At 37.7% G+C, this 21,616-nt stretch overlaps 1 protein-coding gene across 1 annotated transcript; it reads left to right on the top strand.

The window, feature by feature from the left end:
- The first annotated feature begins 280 nt into the window (after window positions 1–280).
- LOC101746012 (sodium/potassium-transporting ATPase subunit beta-2) lies at window positions 281–21,164 on the top strand. The gene is made up of 7 exons (XM_004929094.5): window positions 281–441; window positions 15,354–15,482; window positions 16,417–16,539; window positions 17,189–17,367; window positions 17,799–17,900; window positions 18,553–18,721; window positions 19,399–21,164. The coding sequence occupies exons 1-7, from the start codon at window positions 306–308 to the stop codon at window positions 19,506–19,508; spliced, it is 948 nt and encodes a 315-aa protein (XP_004929151.1). The 5' UTR covers window positions 281–305; the 3' UTR covers window positions 19,509–21,164.
- Window positions 21,165–21,616: the final 452 nt, after the last annotated feature.

The raw sequence follows: 21,616 nt of genomic DNA, 5'->3' as shown, positions 1-21,616 counted from the left end.
TTAAGGCTATTTTTTGTTCATTTTATTGTTAATATATTATTTTATTAGACTTTCGATTCATAAGAATATATAATATAATAATTAAAAGCAAAGAGCACTAAATTATAGTAATCATACCAAAAAAAAAAACAAAAAAATGGTGTCGGAGCCTGTCCGGGTCGAATTACAATACGCCCTACTGCCAAAAATATGTGTCTCTCAGAAGCTATTACTGTTAGGCGTAAACTGGTACATAAAGCTGTCCTCTCTGCGTTGCCTCATCGCTGCGAATAGTGTGGTGTAAGTTCGGTCAGTATCATTCCGCGATGGGTGCCGACAAGCCGAACGGAGTAGTGAACTACTGCCGGAGACCACCTCAGCGGCCTCTCCTCCAGAAGATTCAGTATGGCATCTGGAACCCTGAGGAAAGGACCTTCCTTGGACGCACCGGAAAAAGATGGGGTAAGAAAGTATTTAAGGTTTTTTTTGCGTTAATTTTTTTGTTAATATGTGATCTTCTAAGACTTTCCATTTATAATAAATTAATTAAAAGCAAACATGGTTATCTAGTTATATTCTAGAATAATAAAAATTTAATTTAAAAAAAACTTATGGCGTAAAATTCAGGAAGAGACTAACCACGAATACCGTAAGCTATTCACAATGTCTGAACTGAACAACCTGAGAACATTTCAAACCAAATTTCGTTCAGTCGTATTTACTAAACATGTACCTAACTGGTTTTTCTTTTATTATGCCAAATGAAAAGCTTCAGTCCACCTGTTGAACACGCCTTGGACACGCGACATGGATAGTCCTCCGTCAGCATGATTGCTGCTTAATACGATATATCATCTAAAATCTCAACTTAATTTGAGACTTTCTTATATGAATTTGGATTATGAATATTATAGGATTTTTTTTTTATTCAGAAAGAATTTTTTTTTCATCCCATCTTCTTCTTTTTCTCCACCTTATCCCACTAGGTGGGGTCGGCACAGCTAATTTTTCTCTTCCATTCTCTTCTATTAGCTGTCATCTCAACACTCACTCCTCTCTCTCTCTCTCATATCGTCATTCACACACTCCATTCATGTCTTCTTCGATCGACCTCTTCCTTGCACTACCGTTTCCATACATCTCCTAGTCACATGCATCCTCTCTCTATGCATCACATGTCCATGCCACGCTAACCGTCCACTCTTTAATTTGTTGATTACCGGGGCTACTTTCACACTTCCTCTGATATACTCATTCTATATCTTGTCCATTCTTATCACTCCACACATCCATCTCAACATTCGCATCTCTGCCGCATGCAGTCATCAGCCCATAAATTACTTAAAACGCGAATTTCTTCATAATTTTCATTAGGCCGAGAAAACATAGTACGAGACAAACTTTTCTAAATGTTTATCCATACAGACGACTTCACCGCCCATCCCATGTTAAGTAGCTGCCAGACTGCATATCAGTCATTTAGGAAATGCACTATTCTCAATAGGTTGGGTGTCTTGGATCTTCGTTTAATACTCTTCTGACTGTGTTTGGGCTTAACATCGGCTAAAAGGCTTAGCAGTTCTTGCCTGTGGACGGGGTTTCGTGGAATAGTACCGGCATCACTTTAACGACCGCAGGGGTCCTAGATATACGAACCCAGCCACTCATCATCATTCTTCTGCCCTTCTCCCAGTCGCCTGGGGTCGGCGCAACATGTTTTCTCCTTCCATACTCCTCTATCATATACCGTTTCTTCGCTCACTCCCCTCTTACACATATCGTATTCATACAATCCATCCATTTCCTTTTAGGTCTACCTCTTCCTCTAAAGCCTTTCACATTCATAGTTAAAACTCTCTTACCAACCTTCTTGTCTCCGGCCACTCTTTTACGGTATTCAAAGTTAAAATTTTCTTTAAACCGATTGATTCTTGATAGCGATTAGACACGGTAAGCGGGCCTTAGAGTTAATGTTATAGAAATTAAAAAAAGTATTGGTTGCTTAGTATGAAGCGGTGCATCGTAATAATTGCGATTTTGTTTTCTTTTGCTTTAATGGGTTTTTTTTTATTATTAATTTAGTAATAAACGAATGCTCCGTGCATAAGATCAATTCAATTGTTAATGAGGAAATTTGAAGGCGAATGAAGATGAAGAAGTGGGTGGACAAAATGAACCACTTAAATAGAACTTTTAAGCTTATTAATCATGCTATTTGATAATTAAGCTATTTTGTTTTCAGTTAGCTTGCGAAGTAAAGAGAAACAGTAAAAAATACATTAAAATAGTAGTTGAACGTTCGATTAAAGAATGTTTACGTAATAATGCTTTTTACGTTTATTTTGATGTTTCTTTGACGGGGAACTTTGCATTGTATAATTTCGTATTTCTCTACCCACTTTTCTATACCGTACAAATATTTTCAAAGCATCAAAAGACATGTGAGCTCAAACGAATGCTTTTTTTTTTAATATTTCAATTACATAATTTTTGGGAAACTATTTATTGTAGTTACTAGTACCTACTATTATTACACGACATTTCGGACCCTCCCGATCCACTAACGGTGCTTTTAGGTACTTCAAGCACCGGTCACCGTTCTCGTCAAACCCGTCGCTTGCGACGAAGGGCTCGACGAGTAAATTAACCCTCAGACACAGCACACTGAGTTTCTCGCCGGATCTTCTCAGTGGGTCGCGTTTCTGATCCGGTGGTAGATTCTGCGAAGCACGGCTTTTGCTAGGGTTCGTGTCAGGTTTGAACTTCGTCAGGTTTGAGCCCCGTGAGCTCACCTACTAGGGTTCCGCTGAAATAGCCTCTCAAGGCTATCAGCTTTGGTAGGAAAAGAAAAAAAACTACTATTGTCTGGTATTAGCCCGAAAGTCATAAAAATATGCATTTATTGTATCGTCATTGTTACTTAATACACATGAGACTTTTCCAATTTCGGAACTAGGTCAAATTTGAAAGAATATCACTCGTTCGCATGTTCATATTTCACAATAAATTAAGCTAATATAATAACTCGCTTAAAAATACTGCACACATTTTCGCTATACCAACGAAGGTTATTATAAGAAGCGGTTATAACTCGATAGTCTTACATTATAAGTAACCTTCCGTGTATATTACATTTTGTTTATACTGTAACTAAAACGATTTAGTTGATACGCGAGGGTTGTCGGCCACCGAGCCGGTCCGGTTGGAGATCGAAACATTAAAGGCTTATAAGAAAAAATAAATCAGAATTTATTTTGTATTTCGTTTATTTGTTACATAATTTCCATCGTTTGGGTTTATTTTACGGTCTTCGGTTTATTTCACAGTAGACTTAAAGTAATCTTCTCGTCTAACATTCATTTTTAGACTCATGTGGGTACAAGAATGTGGGTTAACGTAATGAACTTACGCGGTTACGCTCTCCGACAAACATTTAAACAAACAAAAGCATTACTAAGGCTTTCTGCTCTTTGCAAACCGCAGATGTGCTGTAAGCTGTCAGCTATTCCGTGTTAATAGACGACAGCTAAGAACTATAGCTTAGTGTCGCGCAGCGAGCTTTGAAGAGGGCTATGCTTGGTATTTCTGTACGAGACCAAACCAGATGAAGAACCAAAGTTGCTAATATAGCCCGTGGGATTAGCAAACTGAAGTGGCAGAAGGCAGGCCACATAGCGCGAGGATTGGAAGGCCGATGGGGCAGAAAGATCCTCGAGTGGAGACCACGTATTGGTGGGAAGCGCAGTGTGGGATGGACCGGCGACCTAGTGAGAATCGCTGGGTCACGTTGGATGCAGGTGGTATTGTTCCGGCCGCAATGGAGATCAGTTGAAGAGTCTTATTTTCAGACAGTGGACAGTCTGAGATAATGAAGAACTATAGTTTCTGCAGTCTTGAATATCTCGTATTACCCTCTTCGTGTTATAACTGGCTTAGAAGAGATTTTCCAAAGCTCGACATGTTTCTTCATTCTCTGCCCGAAGATCTCATATCGAAAACCCTATCTTCTATCTTTGAGGTCTTAGCATTCTGAATGATGTAATTTTTGGATATTTTTTTATAGTATTTTGATCAAACGTAACAGTATCCTCACAGTTACATCCTTTGAAACGTTAATATAATATTGAACATCTTAAGCATGTTGAAGTTGTCTATGTATAATAGGATTGCCTATGAATTTTTTTAGTATGTTTTTAATGAAATAATAAATATACATAATCTTTTTTTTTTAGTGTCATTTTCAAGAATTCAAAGTTGTGATATTACATGATGTTCAATCATCTTTCTAAAGTTTTAAAAACCAGAGGTGTTACCCAATTTAAAATTAAAAGTGTTTGTTCTAGAAATTTAAATTATTTTCCTTTATTTTTGTGTTATCTTCTAATTCCATTATCAGCTTATTGAATAGCTTACATTCTGTAAACAGTATGTCGTCTCACGCAATGCGATGTTTGGAAAGAAATAAACTAATGTAACATACGAAGGCGTCGCGTCGTACCATAAATTCCCTTGGCACGGGCGCGCCTTGCCGATATCCCGTTGATTTAAAAGACACATTTTTTATTGCTTAGATGGGTGGACGAGCTCATAGCCCACCTGGTGTTAAGTGGTTACTGGAGCCCATAGACATCCACAACGTAAATGCGCCACCCACCTTGAGATATAAGTTCTAAGGTCTCAAGTATAGTTACAACATGCCAGCTTCTCCGCTTAGGTAACGAAGGGAATAAGATAATAAATAAATAATAGTTTAAAAAAACTAAAAAAATATGCTTTTTATAGAAAATCCAAAAAAAAAATTGAAAACAATATTCATAAATTTGAATTAAAAATAGTGTAAGAATAAATGATTTTATTGTAAAAAAAAGCGTGGGGTGCATTGTATCAGTAGTTATAAATATTTTATGAGCAGATATGACTAGAAAGGTTATTTTGATAATATCCTGAAAAGCACCTCACGCTTTTTTTACAATAAAATCATTTTTTCTTACACTATTTTTAATTCAAATTTATTAAAATTTATTTTCTATGTTTTAGTTGGATTTTCTATAAAAGCGTATTTTGTTAGTTTTTTAAACTATTATTTACTTTTCATTCTTTGGTTGAATTTTAATTTTTTTTTTTTTTTTTTAAATACTCAATTGTCATCGGTCCTCACTTTTAATAAGTATGCTAAACTTCGAGTTAATCCAACGTTTTGAATGGGGTCAAAATCATGTTGAAAGATTCCGTTACATACTAACATACATACGTCTGAAGCTAATAAAAGCATATTATAATAATAAAAACGTGAGCTATGGCGTGAAATTTTGAAGACCGATTGTCTGTCGATTGCTTTGAAATAATGTTTTAGAAAATGTATCTATATATATAAACGGCTGTCTGGTGTAGTGGTAAGTGACATGGTCACTACACAAGGGGGTCGCGGGTTCGAATCCCGCCAAGGGAAGATATTTGTATGATAAATATAAATGTCTTTTCCAGGGTTACGGATGTATATTAAATATATGTATGAGTATAATAAAAATCTTACATTTATTTCCGTTATCTGGTACCTGTAACACAAGTTCTTTACGAACTTATCACGGGACCAGTTATCGTGGCGTAATTGTTAGTAAAAAAATAATATAAAAATGAATTGCTGTTCGTTAGTCTCGCTAAAACTCGAGAACGGCTGGACCGATTTGGCTAATTTTGGTCTTGAATTACTTGTGAAAGTCCAGGGACGGTTTAAAAGGATAAATATGACAATACTCGCAATTTAATAAAAATAACAATTTTGTTTTTAAGTTTATTTTATACAAGAATTTAGGTCTTTTATTTATCGATTGAGGCACTACGAAGTTTACCGGGTGAGCTAGTATACAATAAATGAGTGAAACGTGGGCGACCACGAGGTTGTTTGGTGGCCGCCGCTCCTGTAGCATTGAGTCCGCAGATTTAAGCGTGTATCGTAAACAAACCGCAGTTCTAAAGCCGCGCGTTTGATTTTTTAATGTAATAAATCTAAACAAAACGAAAATAAATTATGAATTTACTACGTTTCCTGGAACGCGTGGGTCGCGCGTGACCTCATGGCGCTGATCGAAAATCAATAATTAAATTTCATATTGAATTATTGGAGTATATTGTGGAGTAAATAAATGCAATTATTATTATTATTATTATTTATTTTTTAGGATGGCTTAAACGACAAAGGGAAGATCTTCCACCGAGCGGGTGATATTGCTCGGTAGACCGACGGTCCAATTTATTTATTACACTTCATGTAAAATTTACATTGGCGGACTTAATGCCTAAGGCATTCTCTACCAGTCAACCAAAGGTAGTGCAGAGTAGATAGTGGTAGGTGCAAATTATTATTATCAGCGGAGGGAGTGGGGCGGTTTCATCTGTCTTGAACTATGTAAGTCCCAAGTGAAAGTATGTGTAACATTTAGTAATGACGTATTAAATCCGATATCTTACAGTTAAAGTCCAAATAAAATTTCAAACAGAAGTACGTGATCGAATTAAAACACTTAAATTGAAATATTCCACATTTACTTACAATTTCAACTCAACAACCCTAAATATTCCGGTATCAAATGAGAATAAATTCTTTGCAAAATCTTTATTTGCCAATGAAAACTCTATCATAAATTCAACTAGAAACAGGTAAATAGCACTATCTGGGGATATATATAATTCAACGCTGGAGCATTAAACTCACGATGAAGCTCACGAGAATTGGTTCATTCGTTTTCTCTATTAGCCCCGAGAAATAAACAAACAAACAGACAGACAAAAAATGCGCTGATTGGTTTAGGAAATGAGATTTAAAACATTTATTTCGAAATTTCAATAGTTCGATTTTATTTTTCATTGCTTAGGTTCGTTGCCTACTTGATGTTAAGTGGTTACCGGAGCCCATAGACATGTACAACGTAAATGCCGCTACCTACCTTATATGAGGTCTAAGGTCTCATTTTTTACAGTACAACGGCTGCCCCACCCTTCAAACCAAAACGCATTACTGCTTCACGGCAGATATAGGCAGGGTGGTAGTGCCTACCCGTGCGGACTCACAAGACGTCCTTTCGACTCATATCAACTCATATGCTGTCGGTGAGCTGTGAGTAGTTTTGGAGTGTATGTTGTAGTGTCTCTGTCAAGACGTCTAGATTACATGTATCATATAACCACATAATGCGACTAAGCTCTTGTGCCAATGCTGTTATAGTTGTTACCATTTTTTTCTATCGAAATACCTAATATACACTTCTACTGTGATAGAGCATTGTGGTATCACTAACACATGTATTCCCTTTAAGGATGCTCGCATATTTTCTCTGAGTCTGTTCATGAAACTGTCTCCTGTAGAAAGAGTAAAAAAGTTAGAAGAGCTTAGCGATTTCTAAATCTAGACATCGCATTTGACCTAAATCGGTGATTAAGGTTTGCAATTCGGACCACTGGCTTGCTTTCTCATGATACTTTTTTATCCTTACCTAACCTGGTAGTCTTGAGAGGCTATGCCAGCGTAACCCAGCGAGTAAATCAGCTCACGGGGCTCTAACTTGAGGACGTTGCTAAGACTAGCCCGAGCAAGAGCAGTGCTTTGTAGAATCTACCACCGGATCGAAAAAGCCACCCACTGAGAAGATCCGTCGAGAAACTCAGTGGGCTGTGCATATGGGTTAGTTTACCACAGGTTCGATGAGAACGGTGACCGGTGTTTGAGGTATCTAAAAGCACAGTTAGTGGATCGGGAGGATCTGAAGTTACGTGACTCATGATCCGTCACTTGCTCGCAACGGCATGTACTACCGCACTACCGCAAGGCTATCAGGAGTTTACGTTTTGAGGATGAGACAGGTCTCACACAATGCATTTGAGAATCGGTTCCGCTAACTACACAATACCAAGAGGTATGCAATAAGATTTTTTTATTATTATTGCTTAGATGGGTGGACGAGCTCACAGCCCATCTGGTGTTAAATGGATACTGGAGCCCATAGACATCTACAACGTAAATGCGCCACCCACCTTGAGATATAAGTTCTAAGGTCTCATTATAGTTCCAACGGCTGCCCGACCCTTCAAACCGAAACGCATTACTGCTTCACGGCAGAAATAGGCAGGGCGGTGGTACCTACCCGTGCGAACTCACAAGAGGTCCTACCACCAGTGATTACGAAAATTATAATTTTGCTGGTTTGATTTTTATTGCACGATGTTATTCCTTCACTGTGGCAGTCAATCGTATGTTTGTAAATAATTCATTAGAAAAATTGGTACCCGCCTGCGGGATTCGAACACCGGTGCATCACTAGATAGGAATGCACCGGACGTCTTATTCTTTATTATTTTGTATTTTAAATATATAATAATAATTATTTAGTAAAAAATACAATGTCCGCCATTAAAGAGTAACAAAAAAAGAACTTTTTTTTTTAAAGTTTGATTTTTGAAAAACCGCTATTACTTGCTGGGTTTTAATCCCACTGCCTCGAGCTTCCAACAGCAGCACGCACGCTCGTCAATGAAACTGCTTTGCGTGTTTATTGAAACAGTATTTACGTAGAGAGTATATTTACGACCGACCGAATCCAGAATAGGTTCATAGGATTATGATTCATGACTTTGATACTCCGATTCTATCAACGCGTTCTGCAATTATATGAATGGCCTTCACGTCAGTTCCAGGTTGGGAAATTGTGATTCCGTAGATGTTATAGCTTTTTTTTAACATGCTTTTATTAAGTCGATCTATTTATCCGTGCAACGGTATGTTTCAAGCTAGCTTTCAGTATATATGTAACCTCTATATGATTTATAAAATAAATCTTAAAAGAAGTTATAATATGATATACAGGTGACATAAATGGTAGTTTCTCTTTAAAAAGTAACTCAGTTTTTGCTATAGTTTTACTGGGCTAAGCTTTATTTTGATGTGAATAAAATAATACATTATAAAACAAGATTTAAAGCTTCACCAGTGTTTATGTTTTTTATATTTCAATATTAAAAAATGTCTTAATATTTCTAATGTTCCTTCTTTTAATGTTTCAATATTCAAAATACCATCTATGTCACCTGTACATCACATTATGACTTCTTTTAATATATCTTACATATATTAATAATTTTATTACTCTGGCATAATATGTGACCACAGGGATAAAACAAATGTTTACTTACTACATACTTAAGCGTGTTTCTTTAGTTTTTGCGTCATATATTTTTTCCGTAACCTACCACCCGTGTGCACAGCACTACGTGAATGTCAGCGCTTAGCTTGCACAACACTATAGGTCACGTCACTGAAGTCTCAGTTGCACTAAATAATGGAATAATTGTTATTATTTAAAACGGCACTCATCAGTACGGCGTGACAGAAATTTGTAAAATAGCGGTGCTAGTCCGTTGGCTCACAATACAATCCTACGATCAATCGTCAGCAAAGGAATTAAGGGGAAGTAGTATTATACAAAAGTTAGGTTGGAAAATTAGTGATGTTACTTCTACTATAGTTGGATGATGGGGAGGTGCGTAGTTTGGAGAGGTCGAGCTTTCAATCTTATGCACTCGAAGGCTTAGGGATTTACTAGAGAATTGATTCTCTGACTATTACAGGTGGTAGTACCTTATACTGATGGTAGGACCTCTTGTGAGTCCGCAGTGTAGGAACCACCACCCGTAGAAGTAGTACTGCGTGTCGGTTTGAAGGGTGGGGGAGCCGTTAGGACCTTAGAACTTACATCTCAAGGTGGGTGGCGGCATTTACGTTGTAGAAATCTATGAGCTCCAGTGACCACTTAACACCAGGTGGGCTGTGAGCTCATCCAACCAACTAAGCAACAAAAAAAAATTTGTGACTGACATTTACTTTTTCAATCATCCATGGAAAGCAGTCATGTACCGGGTGTGTGCAGGACATTACTTATCATAAAATATTCTGCAATATTGGTTAGAGAAGAGCATGAGTTAAAAACGCTAAATTCCCGGACCTTTCGAATTATTTGCAGCTTTTATCTCCAATTGTATCTTCTACTTCATCTATTAAGCGGCGCGGTGGCATTTGAGTAGTGTTAATTAGTTTCAAAAGCCACTCAAGAACGCCTATTATCTAATCATGTTAAACCAAAAGCTTATAAGAGCTTAAGTGATATGTGCCCACAGAACTTTGCGGATTCACCAAACTGTTCCACCATTGTGTTCATATAGCGATATTACGATGTATCCAAGGTTGGGACTATTCATAGAGCACGTAAACTACACGATGTGACGTGGCGGCGATAAATCCGAGGAATTGCCGTGTTTCCCTGAAAGAAAACCGTTGTACGTCAATGCTCGATGCACTGGAGACGTTATTACTCTCGTAGCAACACAGCGACCGATTTTGAAATAAGGCCTCTGTTATAACCAATATGACTTAGATTTTTAGCCTTTAAAATGTAAGTTTTAAAAACAATGGAAATTTCGAAAAGGACCCATCGAGATACAAGGTTGAATTAAGACAAATTACGTTAAAATATAGCCCTATAATGATAATTTTAATGATGAATGAGCAGCAATGATGCAAATTGAAATTGGGCCTGTTACTCATTTGCGATTGAGTGGCTCGGTGACCGTAGACACCTCAGTCATGACAATTCTCCAAGCATAGTAGAAAGTTACTAATCTTAAAGGTAGACGAATCGGCAAGTAATTGTAAAAACTTCGATGTCTAGGGTTGAAAATCGAACTGACTATTCTCATCTAAGGATTTTTGACTCGAATAAAAAAAAAATTTGAATCACGCTATGGACTTGTCACAAGAAACTTTTTTTAAAAACATGCGAACCAAAGTCACGACCCTAAGTAAAAATGTCAGTGCGGTGCCAGATTTACAGTGAAAACACGTATCTAAAATGTCCACCCCATATTTAAAAAAAGTTTATACGCGCATAAAATAGATTCCGTGAGTTTACTCAATGACAGTTAGACCTACACGACGAATTCCCATAAACTGTAACACTACGGGTGCATATTATTAATCTAACAGTAATGATTCGTTTCGATAACCTATTGGCACATTTGTCTTGCACATACTGGCCTTTTACGTTAAGGTACTTTTACGTTACTGGTGGTAGGACCTCTTGTGAGTCCGCGCGGGTAGGTACCACCACCCCGCCTATTTCTGCCGTGAAGCAGTAATGCGCTTCGGTTCGAAGGGTGGGGCAGCCGTTGTAACTATACTTGAGATCTTAGAACTGATATCTCAAGGTGGGTGGCGCATTTATGTCGTAAATGTCTATGAGCTCCAGTAACCACTTAACACCAGGTGGGCTGTGAGCTCGTCCACCCACCTAAGCAATAAAAAAAAAGGTAGAGGGTAGTTGATTGCTGTTTACTCTTCGTGAATGGTTTTCTTACACACTTACTTGAATAATTTGTTTGAATTATTTTGCTTGTATAACGAAATTTGGATCTTTGCTTAAACAAAATGGGAAAAATCAAAATTTGATTAATTTTAAAGAGTTTCTAAATCGCAGATACAAGTTCTTAGTCAATCCATTTTTATACGTTTGTTCCTCTTAACCCCTAAAAGTTTTTTGAAGCGTATAGGTACGTGTAATAATAAGTTTATGACTGACCTAGAAACATCACATTGCATGGCATTGAGTTAGTCATATAGGTGTTTCAGAATGTATCGAAACAGGGGAATGAGAAATGTTTGATTTTTGCGTTATTCACACCGGTATTTTTGTTATAAACAACATCGTTGTCTATTTTTTGAGTGCTTTGACGATTTCTAAATCTAAGCATGAAATTTTCAAAAGTCGATGATGATTGTGATGTTGTAAAATCGCGTAATGAGATGCTTTGTTGTATAATATTTGAAGGATTGTTGATTATATTACTGGTGGTAGAACCTCTTGTGAGTCCGCTCGGGTAGGTAGGTACCACCACCCTGCCTATTTCTTCCGTGAAGCAATAATGCGTTTCGGTTTGAAGGGTGGGGCAGCCGTTGTAACTATACTTGAGACCTTAGAACTTATATTTCAAGGTGAGTTACGCATTAGCGTCGTAGATTTCTATGGGCTCCAGTAACCACTTAAAACCAGGTGGGCTGTGAGCTCTCCCACCCATCAAAGCAATAAAATAAAATTAATTCTTGAAAACAATTTGTAAATCGATATCATATATTTTTTTAATTATGATCACTTTAAATGACTAAAATTAATCATTGTTTTTTTTACTAAGTCGTATAATATATAGGTACATTTCGTTTTGCGCCTTAAGTGGCACAGTTGCCACGATCGTCGGGAGTTTCACCGTTTCAATATTCTCAGATCAATAGCAGTGACGTATTAACCGTATATTCTCCGGGCTTAGCCCAAGCTATTTCCACAGCGGTCAAATCGATTCCACGAAATGGCCCGTTTAATAGTCCATCGGCAGTTTAGTTACTTATTGCTGGACTGTTATGAAACTTTTATCGATATTCGTTCAGAGGAAAATAATAAAATTTTCGGGGTTAATTTTTACAGTTCAGTCTATTAATAAATGAAAAATTATTTTATCTTTTAGAACAATCGAAATATTCGAAGTTTACGACTGGGTTACTCGATGGTCAGTGCTTATCGATACTTATAGACATCAACTATACTACATCACTATTTTTTTATGTTTTTAAATTGCATAGTTGGTTGGACGAGACATCTACAACGTAAATGCGCCACCCACCTTGAGATATAAGTTCTAAGGTCTCAGTATAGCTACAACGGCTGCTCCACCCTTCAAACCGAAACGCATTACTGCTTCACGGCAGAAATAGGCGGGGCGGTGGTACCTACCCGTGAGGACTCACAAGAGGCCCTACCACCAGTAATTACGCAAATTATAATTTTGCGGATTTGATTATTATAACACGTTGTTATTCCTTCACAGTGGAAGTCAATCGTGCACATTTGTTAAGTACGTATTTCATTAGAAAAATTGGTACCCGCCTGGGATTCGAACACCGTTGCATAGCTCAACACGAATGCACCGGACGTCTTATCCTTTAGGCCATGACGACTTTGGAGTTACATATTTTTGTGTGTAAAAGGTATTTTTTATACCACACCGACCTAAAGATAGCTTCAAAAACTACACAGAAACTCAAATACATACACGAGAATGTCTGCCCATAGATGACCAGGCGCGTGAATGCTTATTATCACTTCAATCACGACACAAAGACGCTAAACGTGTAGTCAACGATTATTTGTGGTAGACAAATAAAAAAGAGCATTGTACCGAATTAAATTTGACTTCACAATCTACGCCTAATACAGAGAGCGTTTGACGAGGCACTTTGGAAAATAAATCTAAATTGTCCGCAGATTGTAGTATTGTGGGAACTTGAGTAGATTTCACCAGCCTTTTTACTTTCTATTAAGTAGCAGCCATGTTGTGGTGGAACAGTTGTTCCAATTGACAACCTCTACAATTGATTACGAAGTCGTCGTGGCCTTAAGGATAATACGTCCGGTGCATTCGTATCTAGCGATGCACCGGTGTTCGAATCCCGCAAGCGGGTACCAATTTTTCTAATGAAATACGTACTTAACAAATGTTCACGATTGACTTCCACGGTGAAAGCAAAATTATAATTTGCGTAATTACTAGTGGTAGGACCTCGCGTTACTTCGCACGGGTAGGTACCACCACCCCGCCTATTTCTGCCGTGAAGCAGTAATGCGTTTCGGTTTGAAGGGTGGGGCAGCCGTTGTAACTATACTGAGATCTTAGAACTCATATCTCAAGGTGGGTGGCGCATTTACGTTTGTAAATGTCTATGGGCTTCAGTAACCACTTAACACCAGGTGGGCTGTGAGTTCGTCCACCTATCTAAGCAATGAATAAAAGACGACGAAAGAGAGACGACACATTTCTCGCACTCACTACTCACTCTAAACAGAGAACGCAAAGGTGATACTGTTAATCTTTAAAAAAACAGCATAGTCATCATATGATTTGCTATTTAAAAGCGAAGTAAACGGCATGAATATTTAAATCACATTATCCAACCGATTTGGATATAATGTTCTTCAAGGTCCAATGTTTACAACCTTAAAGGTACTTGATATTTATGGTTAACGATAAATCTGGAATCGAATCAATGTAAACATTAGAAAACGGTTTTAGCCATTGCGCCGAGACGCGGCTTAGACTTCGGGTTTGAGTTACGGCATACGGTTTGTTCTTTGTCTAACAGTTTTAGTTTATGGTTTCGCCAAACGCTACGTGTGGATTTTAGTTTGAAATTTTGTTTAATTTACAATTCAATTTTACAATTAGCAATTTTCAGTCTTGAAATAATAAAGCTTTAGACACATAACTAATTGCAAAATTTATTTTTAGCTGTCTATGTGACAAAAATAGACAATAACCGTGTGATTAGAATTAAGTATAGCTACGTTCTAACGGATATATCAGGTTTAATAACCCTTGCATTAGACGCCTTCAGCTCTAACACCAGGACCAGGCTTAGGAATCCGTGCAACCTAACCCATGCATTAGTCCGCTAGGTTTCTCGCCGGATCTTCTCAGCGGGTCGCGATTCCGATCCGGTAGTTGAAAAATTCATTCGCAAAGTAGCTGCTCTTGAGTTCGTAGGTCTCCTTCAGAGGCGCTCGGGCAGCTGTTAGCAAATCCCACCCCTCCTGGCTGAGCCTTTGTTCGCCTACATGTCCTGGTGAAACTGGAAAGACCCCGGGCAACCAGTAATCCTACAATCCTAAAAAAAAGGTATTGCTACCTATTTCTATATTGGCAAATTGTTTTTTTAACGAATCACAAGTGACCGTGCGTCAGTTTCCTGTGTGTTTTTAAATTTTTTGTACGTTAGTAAGTCGGTCGCCTTTACCTTCCGCAGACCTTAGTCGTCACTGATACACGAATTTTTATATGTGTAGCCAATAAACAAGCATAAAATAATATTAGTCTCAAAATACAAAAAATTATAGTGGCCAAACTTAAACACCTTTTTTAACCAAATTATTACAGACGAAAATTAAAATGATTTCATTGTGCCTAGATTAAATATATTCAATGAAAACGCTCGAAATTGAAACCAATTGTGGCGATCTTAAGATTTCTCGTCAATTACTACCCGTGTTTCTTCCAATGTTATTCACCCTATTTCTGCTGGAAAACCTACCATACCTATCTAGCGTATCGAATTAAAATAAACTTATGAGACTTATTGGTCTGGCTCTCTATTTTCAGCCAGCAAGGTATTTTCACTGATGGCATTTTGCTGATGCATTGATGGGTTGATCTCCGATTAACATTGTATTTTGAAATGATTTCCCTGATTTATATTGTAAGCTGCATTCATTCATGTTGTTAATTTTCAGGTGTGATCGGCTTAATATATCTGGTGATGTACATCTGTATCATCATTTTCTTCTCGATCTGCATGTGCGGTCTACTGGCCACTGTCGACGACAGAATACCATACTTCACCCTTGCAGATTCTATTATTGGTCAGTATTATCAGAGTCTCTGGAAAATTTGTGGAATAAATCGGCATTTTACTGTTTGTTATTGGCTAGATAACTACACGATTAAATGGTAATTGCAGTCTAAAGATACTAAATATCGTAACTTAAATGCCGCCAGTCACTTTTGGAAACAATAAGGAATTATCAAATGCATATTGCTAATGTTTCTTTCAAGCCGCATAGCGCGGTGCCTACGTTATTCGACAGACTACACTGTCTAGCATAAGTGCCGAAGACACAAATTGCAGAGGGACGCAAATAGGAAAATGGACCGAGAAAAAAATATACTACTGTAACTATACTTAAGACCTTAGATCTTATATCTCAAGGTAGGTGGCGTATTTACGTCGTAGATGTCTATGGGCTCCAGTAACCACTTAACACCAGGTGGGCTGTGAGCTAGTCCAGCCACCTAAGCAATAAAAAAATAATATAATATAATAATAAAAAATGTAATCATAATTGAGACCTTAGAACTTATATCTCAAGGTGGGTGGCGCATTTACGTTGTAGATGTCTATGGGCTCCAGTAACCACTTAACACCAGGTGGGCTGTGAGCTCGTCCAATCATCTAAACAATAAAAAAAAAAGTACTGACGATTAATCCTGAAGTAGTAGTACTAGCTTTACTACAGGATCTTTACATATGGGGCTTGAAAGGTACCATTACACTGAGGTAGGCAGCGGCTTGGCTCTGCCCCTGTTATTCTGAAGTCCATGGGTGACGGTAACTACTCACCATCATGTGGGCATGGTCGTCTGACAATCAAAAAAAACAAAAAAAAACTTAGACCTTATGTTTCAAGATGGCCGAGCGCATTTAGAGCCAACATGATATTTGTTACTGTGCATTGTACGACGACGACTATTTCTATTTACATGTAATATTTATTATTCGTTTAATAAAAATTTCAGGTGATAATCCAGGAATGGGCCACCGTCCTCTGTTATACGAAGAAGGGGCGCTGATCTGGTACGACGGAAACAACTCCACTCACATCCAGAAGTATACACAGAATATCGATGAATTTCTTGAACGTCAGTATATTGTGTTTTATTTCATCTTGATTAAGAGTCTCTGTGTTCTGTGCACGTTTCAATCCAGTATTTTCTGTGTGCTTCGAGTGAGTTTTTAACGTTCTCGATCGCGTAAACGTTAACTCAAATTTGTATGCAGTTGGAACAGCGCCCCTAGCGTCAAACGTACGCAAACGACCAAACTCTAAACACACAGTTTTCTATGATTTGAGATTTACTGTTTGAGATCATTTTTACGTCATAACTGTTTTCACTTACGGAAGGCGTTTTATCTGGTTTTAAAACAGTCGTTACTGTTGCAGTGTTGTCGAGTTTAAGACCTTTCTTAGAGCTATTAATCATTAGACAGGACTGCTAGAGCTTACTCTTGAATTAAACCTTTAGCAATATAATAATAACTAATAACTGGGAACAAATGACGTACGGTTTTCCGGCTGCATTTTAGGATTTCCTGTGTTATGGGTAACAGAGACTGACGCAACCAGACAAAGAGCAAACAAACCTGTTCATCACACGTTTGTTTGCTCGATTCAGGAATCAAACCAACGACCCTCGGTACAAAAGTCATGGCCGCTGACTAGTGCACCAACGAGTTAATCAAAAAAAATATTAACAATATAATTTACAATCGAATAATAATCTTTTACAGCATACCGCAAAAAGAGTCTTCTGCCCAACGGTGGACATAACCAAATAGAGTGTGGAGATGTGAAACCTCCCAGACTGATGGTCTGCGCATTTAATACCAGTCAGTTCGGGCCCTGCTCCCAGGAGGAAGGGTATGGGTACGCCAATAGGACGCCGTGCTTAATCGTGAAGTTGAACAGGGTGAGTTTTGCAGGTTCATAAACCAGGCAATTCGGATGAAGACCAAGTTTTTTGGAAACTAGATCTGAGATGAGTCGCTTTTGTGCAATATTGCAAAAGGAATTAGGCTTACTTAGAAGACCAAGAGGTGTTTGTTACCAAACACAATAACAACAAGAAGGTTGCTGTTGATCAAGCGAATCCTTTATATATATCTAAAATTTCCAGCGTAGATTACCATGCTCCATATTCTACATCTTCTGCTCTTGAACTCATCGGATCTACCCGTGCAGTATCATTTCATTTTGTATATCTATTAGGCTCTGTCGGCTACGTTTATTATATTTAATTCATGTTTAAAATATGCCGATGATGGTAAAGACAATAGTTGAGTTCACTTATTCGTTATAATTAGCGTTTCAGAAGGTAATTGCCGAATATTTATGTTTCAGTTGTACGATTGGAATCCTGAGTTCTACGACGATCCTGCTCACTTACCCCACGACATGCCGCCTGACATTAAAGAATACATCGCAAATGCCACTCCACAAGAAGTAAGTATGCACAATGTACATCACCATATGACAGGCGTTAACAATAAAAAAATCATAGTTTTTTTATTGCTTATCTGAGTGGACGAGCTCACGGCCCCTCTGATGTTAAGTGGTCATCGGAGCCCATAGACATCTGCAACGTAAATGCCGCCACCCACCTTGAGATATGAGTTCTAAGGTCTCAGTATACAGTACAGTTATAACATACAGTAACAGTTGTAACGTTTCAAACCGAAACGCATTACTGTTGCACGGCAGAAATAGGCAGGGTGGTGGTACCTACCCGTGCGGACTCCTACGGTCCACCAACTACGGTACCAAGAGGTACCTACCACCAGTAATTACGCAAATTATAACTTTGTGGGTTTGATTTTTATTACACGATGTTATTCCTTCACCGCGGAAGTCAATCGTGAACATTTGTTAAGTACGTATTATATTTCATTAGAAAAATTGGTAACCGCCAGTGGGATTCGAACACCGATGCATCGTAAGATCCGAATGCACCGAACGTCTTATCCTTTAGGCCACGACGACTTAAAATATAATAATTTTAGGTCTCATGCGGAGATTACAAGTGGTACTTGAAGTGTTAGGAAAGTTTTTTTTCTCGACCACGAAACTATAATAAAGAATTTAAAAATGTTCACAGCGCCGCAAAGTTTGGGTCTCATGTATGGGGGAGAGACCGGCCGACGTTGAAGCTCTGGGTCCATTGAAGTATTGGCCATACCCAGGACTTTCGGAAGTATTCTTCCCCTATGACAACACCCCAGGCTACCTGAGTCCACTGGTGGCTGTACAGCTGACGGCACCAAAACGTAAGTTAATAATGTAGGATTGGTAAGAACGGAACGTATGAAGAGTGTGGAACGCGGAGCATTAAGATGTGAGTGAGAGAAAACGGAAAGAAAGGGAGAAGAGAATGACAGAGAAAAGGATTAAGGCGAAGACGGTTAAAAAATCAGCAAGACATAATAAAAGTGTTATTTGATTTTTAATTATTATTATAACAGAGGATTTTGGAACAGTGTAATTGTAATTTAAGTGCTGTGATCCCTATTCTACAATAATATTCTCTCAAGATTTTTTTTGATACTTTATTGGTTTTGCTCTAATATTCACCAAAAATTTAATTTCCCATTTACCATGAGTTCATTCATCAAGTAGTTATAGAGCTCCGGTTCTGAAAAGGAAACAACGGACGCCTTAAAGGTGATCCTTGTCTTAATCCGAGACAAAATGCATTGACTGAGAAGCTTGAGATTGTTGTGGTTTCCTTCAACCGTAGACCTTAATATTTGGTATTAATTTCCACTTGATATCTGCCTCAACCCGTTTCTGAGGAAAATTGTTTTTGGACGGACAGACAGACGGGTAACAAAGTAGCCTAACTAGAACTAACCTAAAAAACTATTATATAAGGGTCCCATTTTATTCTTTTGATCATCGAAGCCCTTAAATATATATAATATAATAAAAAAAATCTCTATTCCAGTACAACAGATAATCAACATTCGTTGCCGCGCCTGGGCCAAGAATATCCAATACACGGCCAGTCTGAAGGAACGTCTCGGTTCCACTCACCTGGAGATCATGATCGACTGAACCCACAGACCAGAACAGCACCCGTGCCTTACTCGTTGTTAAATGTTGTAATACTATATGTGCGTTTTTAGTTTATTGTAAACAGTGTAGACAGTTTTAGTGTTGTTGTATGCAATGTAGACAGTTTCATTGTGAATGTGCTTTCGTTGGTAGACAGCAGTCAGGTCAAGCCTCAGCCATGGCATTAACATGTCACTAGCCTACTTAATCGTTAATAATCGCCAGTACTACTAAGTACATTTGGAATGACGCGATTTTCAGAAATATCCCTATCTAAAAACACTCGGTTCCTTATTTACATATTTAAAAAATTTGAATATTCATGAAATTTGCAAATCTGCTTAGTTTAGCACGTCAACAAAAATATGAAATCAAAGTTTGCTTGTTCATTGGCACAAAAGAATAGAGTGCAATGAAGAAAAGAATTCTGCTTGTGATGCACAATGTGCGACTTTGTATGTGGCGAATGGTTTAAGTTAGAACCAAAAATGATGCGGATGAATTGGGATAAAATATCTTGATAGGAATGGAGTTACGGAAATATCAGATACAGTCTATACACAACGCTGTTCAAAACACGATAACATTAAAAACTGCAGTCAAAGTTATAGTTAAGAATCAGATTTTTTTACTGCAAGCAATTAAATGTCAATCGATGTAAGTACGGAGCCTACGGACTGGCGCAAGCCGAAAGATCTTCGTACGACAACAATCGGAAACTGAACATCTTATTAGATTCCTTATTTAATATTGCGTACGCTGTCTTTGCCTAAAATCCTTGAAAGACCTGTATTTTTACCCAATTTTTTTTCAAATTTTCACCAAAATATTCATTTTTAATTTCATTCAAAATTTAAAAATAAAATTCACCAAAATTTTTTTTCTGTAAATTCCTCCCATTTGATAGCCCTATGGTTTTCGGAACCAATATATTATATCGTACACGCTTTGTATGTGAATAATTGTTGGATTGAAATGCCTAGAGGGACTTTGATAATTTCCGATTTATACTCATAATGGTTCAAAGGCCGCGTAAATTTAAATAGTTCGCGGGCTTACCAACGTTGGCTGCAGGCTTTTGCCTTTAGTAAGTTAATTAATTACATATTACATTACAGTGTTTTCAATAATCTCCGAGGATCGCGAAAACCATGTAGATCAATAATTTTAATAATAAGTTAAATAATAATTATCATATTTTGTAGTATTTGATTGATTACAAAACATTTTCCTAAGGCTTTCATGAGTCGCAGATTCCTTGAAATCTAGTTTGACGATTAAATTTCAATATTAATTATATTTGGAATATCCGGTTTTTCGATCATTATACTTTGAAGGCAATGGACGACGAATTTTAAAACAACAATCACTATTCATAAAAAATGTTTTTATTTTTATTCGATGGCATGGATTCATTAACTTGACATTAACATTAAATTTGAGATTAAACAGTAAAATTATTGTTTTAGCAAGATTAAAATATTTTAGAACGCGTTGTACTGACCACATCCGCGGCAAAATTCGTGTGGTTTTTTGAAAAGCTATTTTTTAGATAATTATTATTGAGTGTGTATATCTATTTATTGTGTGATGTGATCTTTTGGTGTTTTATTGTAAACGAGAGTACTTAAATGTTAAACTATTGTGATAGATGAATTCCTTTTTTATTTCACTACATACCTTTAACTACTGTTAGTTTTTCTTTCCTACCTATGCTGATAGCCTTGAGAGGCTATTTCAGCTTCGCCTTAACGTTTGTAGGTGAGCTCACGGGGCTCAAACCGGAGTGTTGCTAACACTGACCCTGGCAAGAGCAGTGCTTCGCAGAATCTACCACCGGATCGGAAACGCGACCCACTGAGAAGATCCGGCGAGAAACTGAGTGGGCTGTGTCTATGAGTTAATTGGCTCGTCGAGCCCTTCGTCGCAAGCGACGGTTACGACCAGGACGGTGACCGGTGCTTGTGGTGCCTAAAAGCACCGTTAATGGATCGGGAGGATCCGTAATGACGTGCTTTGGGCGACGTCGACGGTTTACCATTCGTCTGTTACTAATTTATAATAATATTGACAACTAGGTTTTACAAAAGACTTGGTTTGTGTCAATG

This window comes from Bombyx mori, chromosome 4 (genome assembly GCF_030269925.1).
Source record: "Bombyx mori chromosome 4, ASM3026992v2".
In the NCBI taxonomy this organism is placed as follows: domain Eukaryota; kingdom Metazoa; phylum Arthropoda; class Insecta; order Lepidoptera; family Bombycidae; genus Bombyx; species Bombyx mori.
The sequence above is the reverse complement of the archived record's forward strand: the minus strand, read 5'-3'. Positions and strand labels throughout refer to the sequence as shown.